General features: G+C 42.6%; 1 protein-coding gene across 4 annotated transcripts in view; it reads left to right on the top strand.

The window, feature by feature from the left end:
- The first annotated feature begins 3,422 nt into the window (after positions 1 to 3,422).
- Positions 3,423 to 12,747, top strand: part of ATRX (ATRX chromatin remodeler) — an 89,472-nt gene continuing 80,147 nt past the window's right edge. For 2 of the 4 annotated variants that reach the window (XM_052813326.1, XM_052813325.1), the window contains exon 1: positions 4,083 to 4,282. In XM_052813326.1, coding sequence (XP_052669286.1) covers positions 4,098 to 4,282 — 185 coding nt within the window. In that variant the 5' untranslated portion in view covers positions 4,083 to 4,097. Of the gene's footprint in view, positions 3,630 to 4,082; positions 4,283 to 12,349; positions 12,382 to 12,747 lie in introns of those variants that run through there. The other 2 variants (XM_052813327.1, XM_052813328.1) reach the window with 2 other exon arrangements.

Below are 12,747 nucleotides of genomic sequence, written 5' to 3'. Positions count from 1 at the left end.
GTGCTCATGCAAATAACCTTCATTAATTCCATGGCTGGTGATGTCTGTGTGGCTGAGTGTACATACACAATCACATCATTAAGATACACATTCAGACATGACCATAAGAACAAGTTAAACCTTTTGGCAGGCAATAGGATAGCCATCAGTGTCTGGGGAATATGATGAGATGATGGCTGCCTAGAGGCTTTAGGAGAAAAATGTAGATGCTTTTATGGTCACAACTGTTGGACGTGTAACTAAAGGTACAGCAAGGCTTATTCTGAGCCTTGTTAAAAAAAGTGTAACAGTAAGGATAACAGTGATAGTTTTATTCCTAGTCTATATTCCTGGCAAATCAAAGTAGAAGTTTTAGAAGTACTGAAGAAAGTCAATTGCTTAACTTTCTAAACATTTGGAACATCCAAAGAAAATCAGAAGCCTGAATCGCTTAATGCTTGTTTGGATATGCTGCCCATGATATCAGATTATGCTAGATCATGGCATCTTGTAGCCAGACTCTGTCGGGAGAAAAGAATGGTCTGCAGTGTTCCTTTATGGTTTATTAGCAATGGTTTCTGATAGTGTGTTTTAAAAACTGTCCATTGTATAACAGAAAATCACTTATGCTGAAATCAGATTTTTTTTAAGAAGTTAAAATTTCAAAGTGCTTTCATCTGCTATGAGAAAATCCTCACAAAGGATTTAGAAAAGTGCTGGCACTTTGCTTCTGTATTGGACCTTGATGTTTACTGCTTTCTCATGCTGAAAAGGTTTAATTATCAAATACAAACCACTACTCAACTGATTCCACACCATCACTTTGAACTTGCGGGGGAACAGAATAACAGCAAAACAAAGAACAAACCCAGGCTCTTGAGTAAGCAGTCATTTGTTCTCAGTTTTTTATCATGCTTTTTGTCTGACAAATAGAGAATGAGTTTCATTGGATGTAATCGATTCCACTTAAAAGCTCAGATCTTGACCATTCCTATAAAAGAAATTTAAGCATAGTGTTTTATTGTTCTGGATTAATTGTGCTACTTTTATCCCAGATAATAATCTGAAAGAGATGTATATGTAGTTTGTATTTCTAGGTCAGGAGCACATAAAGTTATTAAAATATTCTCTTGTCAATTGATAACTATACATGTCTTTCAGCCATTTTTCTTAAAAGTAGGCTAATATCTACTTAAGAAAACTAATTACTATCATTATGAAAAAAAAAAAATCCATGTGATGAGACTCTACAGTGGCCCTTCGTTTGTCCTGCAAACTAAGGTCTGAATCCTCGTTCTTCCAGGTATATTGGAGCAGCCGGCAGCGTCTGTTAGTAGAGCACTGGGGGGAGGGGTCCTGTGTGCTGGGGAAACTTAACTGTAGGTATGTTAGATGTGCAAAATGTTTCTCTACAGATGCACGCAATATGTGTCCGTACACAGATTTCAGTGTGCTTCTACAGTCTGTTTTCTGACAACCTCATGATACTGTCAGATTTTGTCTTCTGGAGTAATTGTTGGGAGATGGAAACATTTCTGTTCTTACTTTATCTTGACCTTTTCTCACAAAAGGATTTTCTTCATGTGCAACTTTATATATAAAGTTACAAATTGGAGGCAATTAAATATGATTTTTTTTTAAACTGCTTTCAAATACCTTCTTCCATCTCCCAAGGAAATAGAAAGAAAGATCACAGAAGAATAGTAATAAATATATCTATGTAGTTATTCTAAATCAGTAGGATATTAGTCCATAAAGCAGACTAAATCCCTTGAAGAGGAAAATAAATGTTTTGTGTTCTTACCTTAATCACACCATTGGAATACTAATGCAGAGCCAAGAATAGGTAATGCTTCTGGTTTAATTTATCTGTCTGGTGGCAAAAAAATAGAATGGCTTTTTGCAATTTTTAAATGGAATTTGTAGCAGTCAGTTAACACAGATTAATCTTTTCCCTTTCTAAAATTTAGCTAGAAGGCAGGTGATGCTTTGGTCTTTTAAAACTGTAGCGTTGACCATGAGATAGCATTTGTTAACAAAGCTGTTACTAAATCTGCTGTTCGGTATTACTAAAATTCATCAAGTACAGGATGCAGTTCTTGGGTAAAATGTTAAATTCTAAAGCAAATTCTGTTTAGACCAGTTTGCAGAATTTCCCTGTGATCTGTAAGCTTGTATATACTGAAGTGCGAAAACGGTATTTATTCTGTTATCATTGCCTTTTAGAATGAAATAGATATTAAGGAGTAGTTATACTTAAGATGACGAGGCTTTCACGATTTTTTTTCTTGTATTTTGCACATTGCTTTATGAAACCAGGTGAGTTGGTATTTTTTTTTCTAGCTGCTGCAGAACAATGTATTAATTTTCAAAACTGGTTATCTTTATAGTAAGTGAATAATACTTGTGTCACTGGTTTCAGATTCTGTGCGGTAGTGGACTTGGTTTTGGTGGTCCGTTCTGTTCTGGTCATGTGGGAAGATGGAAGTTTACATGAAAACCCCAGCCAGTAGAGTTCAGTAGCCTTCTCACAAAGGCATGTAACTTCTTTCCCTCTGAATAGGGATGTATTCCAATCCTCCTCTTTTGATACAGTTTTTAATATCTGACAGGAATGTAGAAGCTGCTAGTACAAGCGGGGAAAATTATCTTGGCATACTTCTGCAAAGCTGCCAAGGATGTGTTTCCTTATCTAAAGAATTTTCTGTTAAAAAAAAAAAAAAAAAAAAGTTCTAGCAAAGCTGGGCTTAAGTGAAGCTCTAGCTAGCAGTGTAACTTGGGTGCTGTTCAACAAGTTCAACCTTGATAATTTTCAATATAGCTGACATAATTCAGATCTTGCTGTCTTTCTATACTGGTCTCGGGGGAACCGTGTCTTCCCAAGTTTGCTTCTGTGCTCATGTCCTGGTCTGCTTTGAGTTTGACGGCTGATCCCCAAAGAGGATTAGAGTCGTTCAGGTGCTGTTATTAGAGTTTGGCCGGCGTCGCGGTGTTACTCTCCGTATGGCTGAGGTATTCAAAGACCGTGATTAACTTTGATGTCGTTGAATCCAGGTTGCGGAACCGCCCGAGGCCGCAGTCCCCTGACGATGAAGTGGGCGGCTGGGGACGAGGTGAGACCCGACGCTCGCTGTCGCCGCTTGCTCCGTCTCCCGCCGCGCGTCAGAGCCCCGCAGCGCTCTGCCTGACCCCATGGGCTGCGTGCGCGCCTGGCTCCCGCCACGGAGGCCGAGGCCGCGGGGGCACCCACCGGCGGGAGCCGCCTGCTGGGCAAAGTCAGTACCCTTTGTTTTGAAATGATGTCACGGGCCTCGGTGCGTGACGCCAGGCCCGTGCCGGTGAGGTAACCGTCCCTCCAGCCAATCGGGGCGGGGAAGGCTGGGACGGTGACGTGAACGCCCCTAGCAACAGGCCCCGTCGGAGCCGCCCAATTAGAAAATAGCTGGGGGCGGCGAGGAGCCAATGGGAGTCGGCGACGGAGGAAGGCGGCAGGAAGGCAGGTCTCCCTCAGCCTCCCTCCGCTAAGATGGCGGCGGAGCTTGCGATGGTGGCAATAGCGGCTTTGTCTCCTTTCAGCGCCTGAGCCCGGTTCCGGCCCGGCCGGCCGCACCGAGCAGCGGCAGCGGAGACATGACCGCAGAGCCCGTGAGGTACGGCCCGGAGCCCGCCCCTGCCGGGCGGCGGGGGGAGCGGCGGCGGCGGCTGTTGGCGGGCGGCCTCCGCGGCTGCACGGCCCGGCCCGCGGCCCCGCGGCGGGGGTGGGGCGGAGACAGGGACGGGGACGGGCCGGGGCGGCGGGCGCCGGCGGAGGTCGGGCAGGAGGCGGGATGGCGGCGGGAGGCCGGCCGGCTGGGGAGCGCCGGGGGAGGGGACGGCGGCGGAGGCGGCCGAGCGCAGCCGGGCGGCGGGCGCTCGGCTCGCCGCGGCCCGGCGCTTGGCGGGCGGCGGCGCCTCTCTTCCCCGGTCACGGCGGGCCCGGGCCCGGGCCCCGGTAGAGCTGGATTGGGTTGGGCTGTCCCGCCTCGTCTCGTCCCGTCCCGGCGGGAAGGCCCGGAGGGGCGGGGCCGCCATCGCCCCCCGCCATCGTCCGCCGTGCCCCCGCCGCTGGCTGCCGCGGGATGTGCCCTCCGTTTGTCCGCCCCCGCCCCACGTGTTTGCGCCGTAGTAAAGTCCTTCCTCTCCCGCTGATCCCCCCGTGGAGGATCTGTTTTCATGCTGGTTTACAAACATCTCCCTCTACCCTTGAAGAGCTGACTCCTACCGCCTTAATCGTTACGAGCGGCTCCTGGTTTTGCTGTGTAAAGTAAGCAGGCTGACAAAAACCCGAGTAAAGTCAGTGTTAAGAAAGGCGCCATGTTAAACTACTAATAAATAGGTGGCTTTGTGTGCTTTCAGTTCATCCGTACTCAAGGGCTCCAACCAACGCAGTCCCATCACCCACAAATACTCCAAACGCCTAAGGCACTGTATAAAGTATTGTTACTTGACCCTCACGAATGTTGTGCATGTCTTCAAAATCACTGCTAAAGAAGCATTGCACTGTCTTAAGTACTGAGCCCTGGATAAAGTTTTTTCTGGGGTCACATTTGTGTATCTTCACCACCCAGTTTTAAGACTTATTTTGAGTAGTTCGTAACTGGGATGGCAGTTTTCCTCCTGCTGTGCATTGCTTGATTTTAAAGCCTTAACGTTTCTGAGTAAGTAATGCATGCGTAATCTACCCCTAACTAACAAAAAGAGATTTTTTTAAAAGATTATCATCATTATTGATGTAGATCACATGCTGGCTGTAAGTCATGAGCATTGCAAATATATGTTGGTGCACGACTTTCCAACAGTTAGCAGTCTCTTCTGCATGTGTTTTCCTTATTTTGTAAGATGGGGCTTGTCCATCTCTTACCCTCTTCTCCCCTCGGTGTTCTTAAAGTACTTTGACACCTTAAACCACTTCTGTGTCGGATTGATTATTTCGTATGTAGACTGAAATACTAATTAAGGGGCTTTCTCCTTTCTCTTTCCCAATCCCTGAAAATCAAGGGTAGAGTTTGATTTTTGTATAGCAAAAGGACCTGTGTTACTAATATTTATTGACTGTTGTATGGTCATAATTACTATTACATATTCTGAAAAATGCTCTTCCATTTGGACAGCTTTGCTTTTTATTTTACTGTGACTGTTGTATTTTGTTCCCTGTTTTCCCATGTTCTGCTTTGTCTTTTTTTGAACCACTTGTTCCTGGTCTACGTTATGAAGGTTTTGTACTTAATCCTTTCCATATTCTTTTGTTGTTAGTGCAACAATTAGTGTTACTACTAAGGGGCTGCTTGAGTTTGTGCTTCAGTGGAAGAGGATACAGAAGCTCGTACGTTTTCCATGCAATTTTTCAGATTACCTACAGACAGAAGGGTGAATTGGATTATTTCAGATTATTTGTAATCTTGAAGATCAAAAAGTATGTACAAAACAGATTTGAGATTGCATGTAGTCTTTGGGTTGGATCTGTCCCACATAAGCAGGCCCTGTGACAAACTACTTCTAAGTAGATGGACATAGTTTTTTTGTTTTGTTTTGTTTTGGTTTTGGTGCTCCAAACTTTTCTTCTGTGCATGAAGTCAGTTCTCATTCAGCCTAAATGTTTTTTATAATTTTTTACACTATATAGAGCTCATCTTGAACAGTGTTTTTATTTTACAAGAACAGTTCCATGCCAGGAACTAGGCATGATGTTGTAGGGTATCATGGTTTCAGGGTTATAAACTAACGAACACATTGCATGGGCTTTTTCTTACTTTCTGTCAGTTCAAGTTCTACTTAAAATTGGAGTTGGAGAGAATGAGAGGGAAAAGAAATGCACCCCCCCATCCCGCCCCCCCATCTATCTCTCTTTCTCGTTCCCATTTCCCACGAGTCCTGTTGGCCTGTCAGCTGCCTGCATTTCTGTCACCCTGCACAATCACCCCACACATTCATTTCATCTTCTGCTATCTGCAGTTTTGCTCATGTAAGACGTGTACAGAAATAAAGCTAGGAGGTTGTTGTTAGAATTCTTTGGAAGGTATGCAAACAATAGAATTTTGATGGCAAATCTTTTCCCAGCACTTCTGGAAGATAGACTTACGGTGTTTAAAAGGAAAATAATCAATACTAGTCTTCTGGCTATGAAGTTTTAAACTTTTTTTGTAGGAAATACTTTTTTGTTTTAATATTAAGCACCTAGGAGTCTCCCATGTCCAGGGTGACAAGTTTGGAATGCTGAAAAAAATGGTGAAAACTGGAGTAACTTACTAAGAAACTTTTTAAAAAAAAATGCTACCTCTGTAAATGGTTATAAAGATTTCTCTACAACTTGTGCCCAAAAAATTGTGGGTTTTTTTTTTTTTTTTAAAGTGGAGGAATCTTTGTCATAGTGACCTAACCTGTCTTTGAGTATGATACTTTGGTAGCTTAGTCTTAACATTTTTGTTAAATTTTCTGCATTTTTTAGTCACTTGAATTTCTTTGTTCTGAGGGATATTACAGGGTTGTTTAAGGCATGTTATTTAATGCCACAATAATCTAATTGGAAATTAGTTAATAGCAATCTTCCATGTTCTCTGAAGGTACAGTGTAAGTTAGCCATCTTTCACACAATCATGTAGAATGGGCATAAGTGGATTCTTTGACTCTTCCCCCAAGAAGAGCAAAACTTTAGGCTGGCTGTTGTCTTCTGTACCAGGTGTGCCTCAGAGCCAATGTGTTGGCACTACTTAAATGGAATTCTCTAAGAGAGGAACTTACTGCAGTGACTTCATTATTTCTGGTTTAGTACAATATCGTCTCTGTTAGGGTTTTGTAAATGTTGTGTCACGGTGTCTATAGGGCTTAACTGAAGGTATCTTCATCTATGAAATAATTTGGTGTGACAAAGGGAAGTACATATTCTGCAGTAGGGTGGCCTTAACATTGTGGAAACTTGAAATTCCCAGTTCTGCTGTAGATGAGCACTTGTACCCTCTGCTTGAAGGGAGGAAGAGCTAGTGCTTTCAATGTAGATATGCCTCATCAAAAGAAAAATATAAAAAATAATACTAGAATGTGCTGCGTTCACCATAAAAATAAATGCCTGCAGTCTATGACAAAGTATGGTTTACGACTGGATCCCTAGATGTGTCTTTAATAAACAGGAAAGCCTAAGGATACTGCTGAACCTCATGAAATCACATTTTGTATCACTGGAGCTCAGCTTGTGCCTGCAGGTGATTTGGAAACATGAATCACTTCATGGATAGGTCAGTGGCACGTTGTTCCAGTGGTGAGTCAGGAGGAGAAGGAAGAAATTGTAGGAATTAAGTGGCAAATATAATGGAGGTTTTATATTGACTTTAAAAGATGGTAGGTAAAGTGCCCTGATTCACTACAGGAAGAGTATAAAGCTTTCATAATTTGCTATAACACCTAGCCACCAGGCAGTTGTCATTCAAGATGGATGATGGATTGATGGTTTTTTGTTTTGTTTTGTTTTGTTTTTTTAGAAAAGGAGTGAAACCTTGTAAAAATCAAGAACTTGGTTACACAGGTTGTTGACCAGTGTCAACTTCAGTGCTGCTTAGGCAGTTTATTTGCAAGTCTGAAGGCTGCACACAGTTTTAGAAATTTTTATCTTAGTAGGTCCAACTGTAGGTCTTAATAGGTTCAACTGTAGAAGCCTTGTTGGGCAAATACATCTATTACATAAAGCAAAACCAAAAAAATTAGGCAATAAATTCAGGACTGACAGTGGGGCACACTGAGATGACTTTTATCGTGTAAAATAAGAAAACTACGCTTCAGATGGGCTACAACCCTTAAAACCTGTAACAAACCTCACTGGGAATATCTGGGAGACTTGAAGGGACACACTTTAATTCTTAGACAGAGTTTGTAATGATGTCTTGTTGAGAATCTGTGGTAAACTCCAGGAAGCAGAGGGCAGATGAAGCAAAAGAGAAGGCAGTTTTAAAGTTAGAGGGGCATGATGCTATTGGATGTGCAGTTCTTTCCCTTTAAACACAGCATGTTTAAGATTTTAAATATAACTTTCTATTTCTTATGTTATATATACTAGTTTGAGCTTCCTCTCCTGAATTAACATAGTAAGGTATTCAGTTTGCCATGATTTGTGTCTCATAAAGGTGAAAATGCTGTATTTAGATTTTCAAGTGGTTGACTTCAGTCAGTCTTTTTCAGTTTGCAGATTATTTTGCCATAGAAGTTACGGACTTCTGCGTGGCATTCAAGCCAACCTAACAATGAGTTTGTTTGTCTTAGCTGTTTTTTTCCCTTTCTTTTTTTTAATTTTTTTATTTTTTAGCTCCCATTAAAGAAACAGGTTAAAAAACAAAGAATTTTTCACTTTTTAGTGAAGCATGGTAACTCTCAGCCAATCCTGATACAGTTGTTTGGATACCATCTCAACAAAAAGAAATTGTGTAATCTTCCTTGAACAGAATAAACGGTCTCTTAGTGACTTTGAACCATTGCTTTCTCATTCCCCTTGTGTGTCTGGAGAAAAATAATTCTGTTTACTTGTCTGAACCTGTTAGGCTGTACTTAAGCTCCAAAGTTACTTCATCCACATCATTGAGTGTCTTCAACTGTACTAGGTATCACTTGATTAAGCCCCTGTGGATTTAAAGTCAGTTCTAAACAAAGTAAAAGAGTAAAGCTGTGTTAACGAAGTCTTAAGCAGAGACTCTCCAAGTTTGATGAAATGCTAGATGCCTGCATCTCTTCAGTCAGAGCTTCGGTATTCAGGTATTTTCTGGCTGTATCTGATTTAGTAAGTTTAATGTGGTACAATTCCATCTAAACACAAGAGAGCTCTTTTATGGTGAGAATGGTCAAATGCTGGAACAGGTCACCCAGAGAGGTTGTGGAGCCTCCATCTGTGGAGGTACTTAGAATCTGACTGGAGATATTTCTGGGTGACCTCCTGTAGCTGTCTCTGCTTGTGTTGGGGGGTTGGACTAAGTGTTCTCCAGCGGTCCCTTCCAACCTAAATGATTCTGTGATTCTTCGCATGATTTACCTGACCAACTCTAATTTTGCTGCTGCGTGATAGTTCAAGCTCACATAGCATATTGCTGCCTCTGAAGTTAAGTTCCTTCCTCCCCAGCTCATTCTGTCATCATCTCTGCTTGCGGGAACATGCATACCAATGAGTGGTGAGCTGGATTAGGGAAATTGCCTAGATTCAGTAGAAGAAATGGCTACTTCTGATATGGATGAGCTTCTGTGCATAGGTCAGAACAAATACTTGAACTGAAGCGGAGGAGAAAGGAGAGAACTTTTGATCTTGAAGGTCTTTTCCAACCGAAATGATTCTATGATTCTATGATTCTATGAACTGAGAGTGTGAGTGGCATCAGGTGTGTGTGTCAGGGCATGAGGGTTTGTGTCCTTTGGCAGTAGAGCTGGTTCATGCCAACTTGAACAGATTGTGTGAATCCTGATTGTAAAGCCTGACTTGTTTTGGTGTAGTTGGTATATCAGTATAAATAAGTTACAAAATAATAATCTGATTTAGGCTATACAATTTCATGTTGCTTTGCCCTTGGGAAACCATTGTTGAGTTAAAAAACAACCTCTCAGAAGTGCTTTGTTTCCCCCCCCCCCCCCTTTATAAAACCATATTCTTTAGTTGTTCAACTGATACAATGGTAGGCTGATTTTATTTTCTGGTTATGTATTTTTTTTCTGAGAGAAGTAGGCTTCTTAGGATATTGCAGGTGTGTTCACTCCTTTTTTGGTTAGGGATGAGAAAATAAACAACTTCTATTGTAGGTTTTATCATCTTTCACTCTTTCCAACAGTCTTAAGCTATTTCATTCATTTGTGTTCAGCCACAATTATGAAATGACTGTGTAGGCTCTGTTCTCGTAGCTTAAATATTTGAATTGGGGTAAGTCTAACACTTTTCCTTCTCATCAGGAAAAACTTTTATGAAGATTTGCAGGTGACAGAATATTGGCCTGATTATAGCAAGGCTTAGGTAGTAGGAAAGGCAATTATACCTTGTGGGGATGGGGGGGGATGCTTAGTACCAGTTTTGAAATTGTTTGTTTAATTAAATTACATCAGTTTCAGCTTTATTTACTATAAAACTAATTTTAAAAGATGGTCGTGTTTGTAACACATTAGATGTAGAAATGCTTTGGAAAAATATGTTCTGATCTCCTTCAGAACTTTGGGTGCATCCGTATGAGCATCTGAATTAGGAAGTGCATTTTTGAAAAAAGTCTCCAGATTGTCCTTGCTTACTCAGTTTTGTTGATAATGCAGGGGGTGCTTAGAGTGCACAAACTGGATTCCTTCTGGGTGGAACTAAGCTGAAAGATGTGCTCCAGCATTCTTGGTGTGCTCCAACTGCTAGTACTTGTTCAGTCTGCAGAGCCAGACTACACCTCGTTTGAATTACTTAAATGTATGAAGCATGGGTATTGGGTCTTCAGCACCAAACCTTCCAGTGTTTTAATGTAGACATAGTCAGTTCTTTCCCTTCTTCCCACTGTCTTAATTAAAATATTTAGCCTTTTGCTGTGCATTGTCAGATTTCTGTCATTCACATAGGGATACAGTCTGAAGCAGAGGATGGCAGTCTACAGACTGGCAGTTTAAAAGCACATCTGGTTTTGTTTTTCTTTATTTTTTTTTCCTAAGGATTGTTTAATTTTGTCTGCTTAATACTTGTTGCTCTGCAGTATTTCATTTTTACTTCAAAAGTGAAAAATTACTGGGACTTAACTTGAAGCAACTGTAAAGATGAATTTTAAAAACTTGTGCCCTTGAACTATTTTAAAAGTTTAAACATGGAAAAATTTTAGACAAGTGTTGAACTCAAGGAAGGTGAGTACTTAAGATAGGAAAAAATTTGCAAAAGTGTATTTGTCAGCATTGAGATAGATGAAAGGCTGGAAAGCACTCCTGTTCCACTGACTTTCAGGAGCCACTTGAAATTCAGATGAGGGGCACTTATTTAGACTAAAAGTTGTTAGGATCCTGTGGAAGAATGAGAAATTCATTTGTCTAAAGAAAATACAGTTTTAAAACTTCTTCCAGATGTTGACAATAACTGGGACGTTCCCCACCTACATTTTTGAAGTGTCTGAAGAAAATAGGTAGAAGCTGAGTGCAATAACAAGGGTTTTCCAGTGCAGTTTCACAGTATAATCCAATGTGACCTGGGTTTGCCGCTGAAATGGGCAGTACTGCTCTTTCCCCTGCCCTGGCTATGAATTTTCAGCACCTTACCTGCCATCAGAGAGGATAATCCCATGAATGTACGGCAAGATGGATCCAAATGAAAACTGTTCCTTAAAATTTTTATTTGTCCGAAGGTGATTTGACTCACTTTGCAGAAGCGTGATCATTAGCTAACACAGGGGATGAAGTAAGGTGGTGGGTTGACTGTGGCTGGAGGCCAGGTGCCCACCAAAGCCACTCTATCACTCCCCTCCTCAGCCGGACAGGGGAGAGAAAATATACCAAAGGGCTCCTGGCTTGGGATACAGACAGGGAGAGATCACTCACCAATTACTGTCACAGGCAAAACAGACTCGGGGGAAATCAGTACCAATCAAATCAGAGTAGGATAGTGAGAAATAAAACCAAATCTTAAAAACACCTTCCCCCCACTCCTCCCTTCTTCTGAAGCTCAACTCCACTCCCAATCTCTCTCCCTCCTCTCTCTCTCAGTGGCACGGGGATGGGGAATTGGGGTTGTGGTCAGTTCATCACACGTCGTCTCTGCCGCTCCTTCCTCCTCACACTCTTCCCCTGCTCCAGCGTGGGGTCCCTCCCACGGGACACAGTCCTTCATGAACTTCTCCAATGTGGGTCCTTCCCATGGGCCGCCGTTCTTCACAAACTGTTCCAGCATCGGTCCCTTCCCTGGGCTGCAGTCCTTCAGGCACAGACTGCTCCAGTATGGGTCCCCCACGGGGTCACAAGTCCTGCCAGCAAACCTGCTCCAGCGTGGGCTCCTCTCTCCACGGATCCACAGGTCCTGCCAGGAGCCTGTTCCAGCGCGGGCTTCCCACAGGGTCACAGCCTCTCTCGGGCATCCACAGGCTGCAGGGGAATCTCTGCTCCGGTGCCTGGAGCGCCTCCTCCCCTCCTTCTTCACTGACCTTGGGGTCTGCAGAGTTGTTTCTCTCACATATTCTCACTTGCCCAGCTGCTGTTTTGCAGCTGTTTTTTTTTCCCCTTCTTAAATACGTTATCCTAGAGGTGCTACCACCGTCGCTGATGGGCTCAGCCTTGGCCAGCAGTGGGTCTGTCTTGGAGCCGGCTGGCATTGGCTCTGTCGGACATGGGGGAATTCTCACAGAAGCCACCCCTGTAGCAACCCTGCTACCAAAACCTTGCCATGCAAACCCAATACAGGTAAGCACATACAGTTTTGACAGTAGTCAACAGCCAGATTGCATTAAGTATGCTGTGTCTAGGTTAGGGCACTACCTGTCCCTTCATTTTCTTCTTACATATTCTATTCATTTGTAGAGTCATTTAGCCTAATAAGTGGCTTGCTTAATGCGTACTTTTCTTATAGCAGTCAGGGCCAGGCGTTTACCATTTATGATTACGGCACTTGCTCTGAATTTAGGTAAGAAATGGTATTCTTAAAAGAGAGTTTCCCAAGGTCGCAAATCAGGTTCATGGCCAAACCAGTAATAGTAGGACACCTTTCCTTTCATTCCTGTTTTAATTAGGCTAAACTGTTGAAATAGCTCTAGACTGATCGTGAAGCCA

This window comes from Harpia harpyja, chromosome 18 (assembly GCF_026419915.1).
Source record: "Harpia harpyja isolate bHarHar1 chromosome 18, bHarHar1 primary haplotype, whole genome shotgun sequence".
Classification (NCBI taxonomy): Eukaryota; Metazoa; Chordata; class Aves; order Accipitriformes; family Accipitridae; genus Harpia; species Harpia harpyja.
This window is presented reverse-complemented; position numbering and strand designations above follow the sequence as displayed.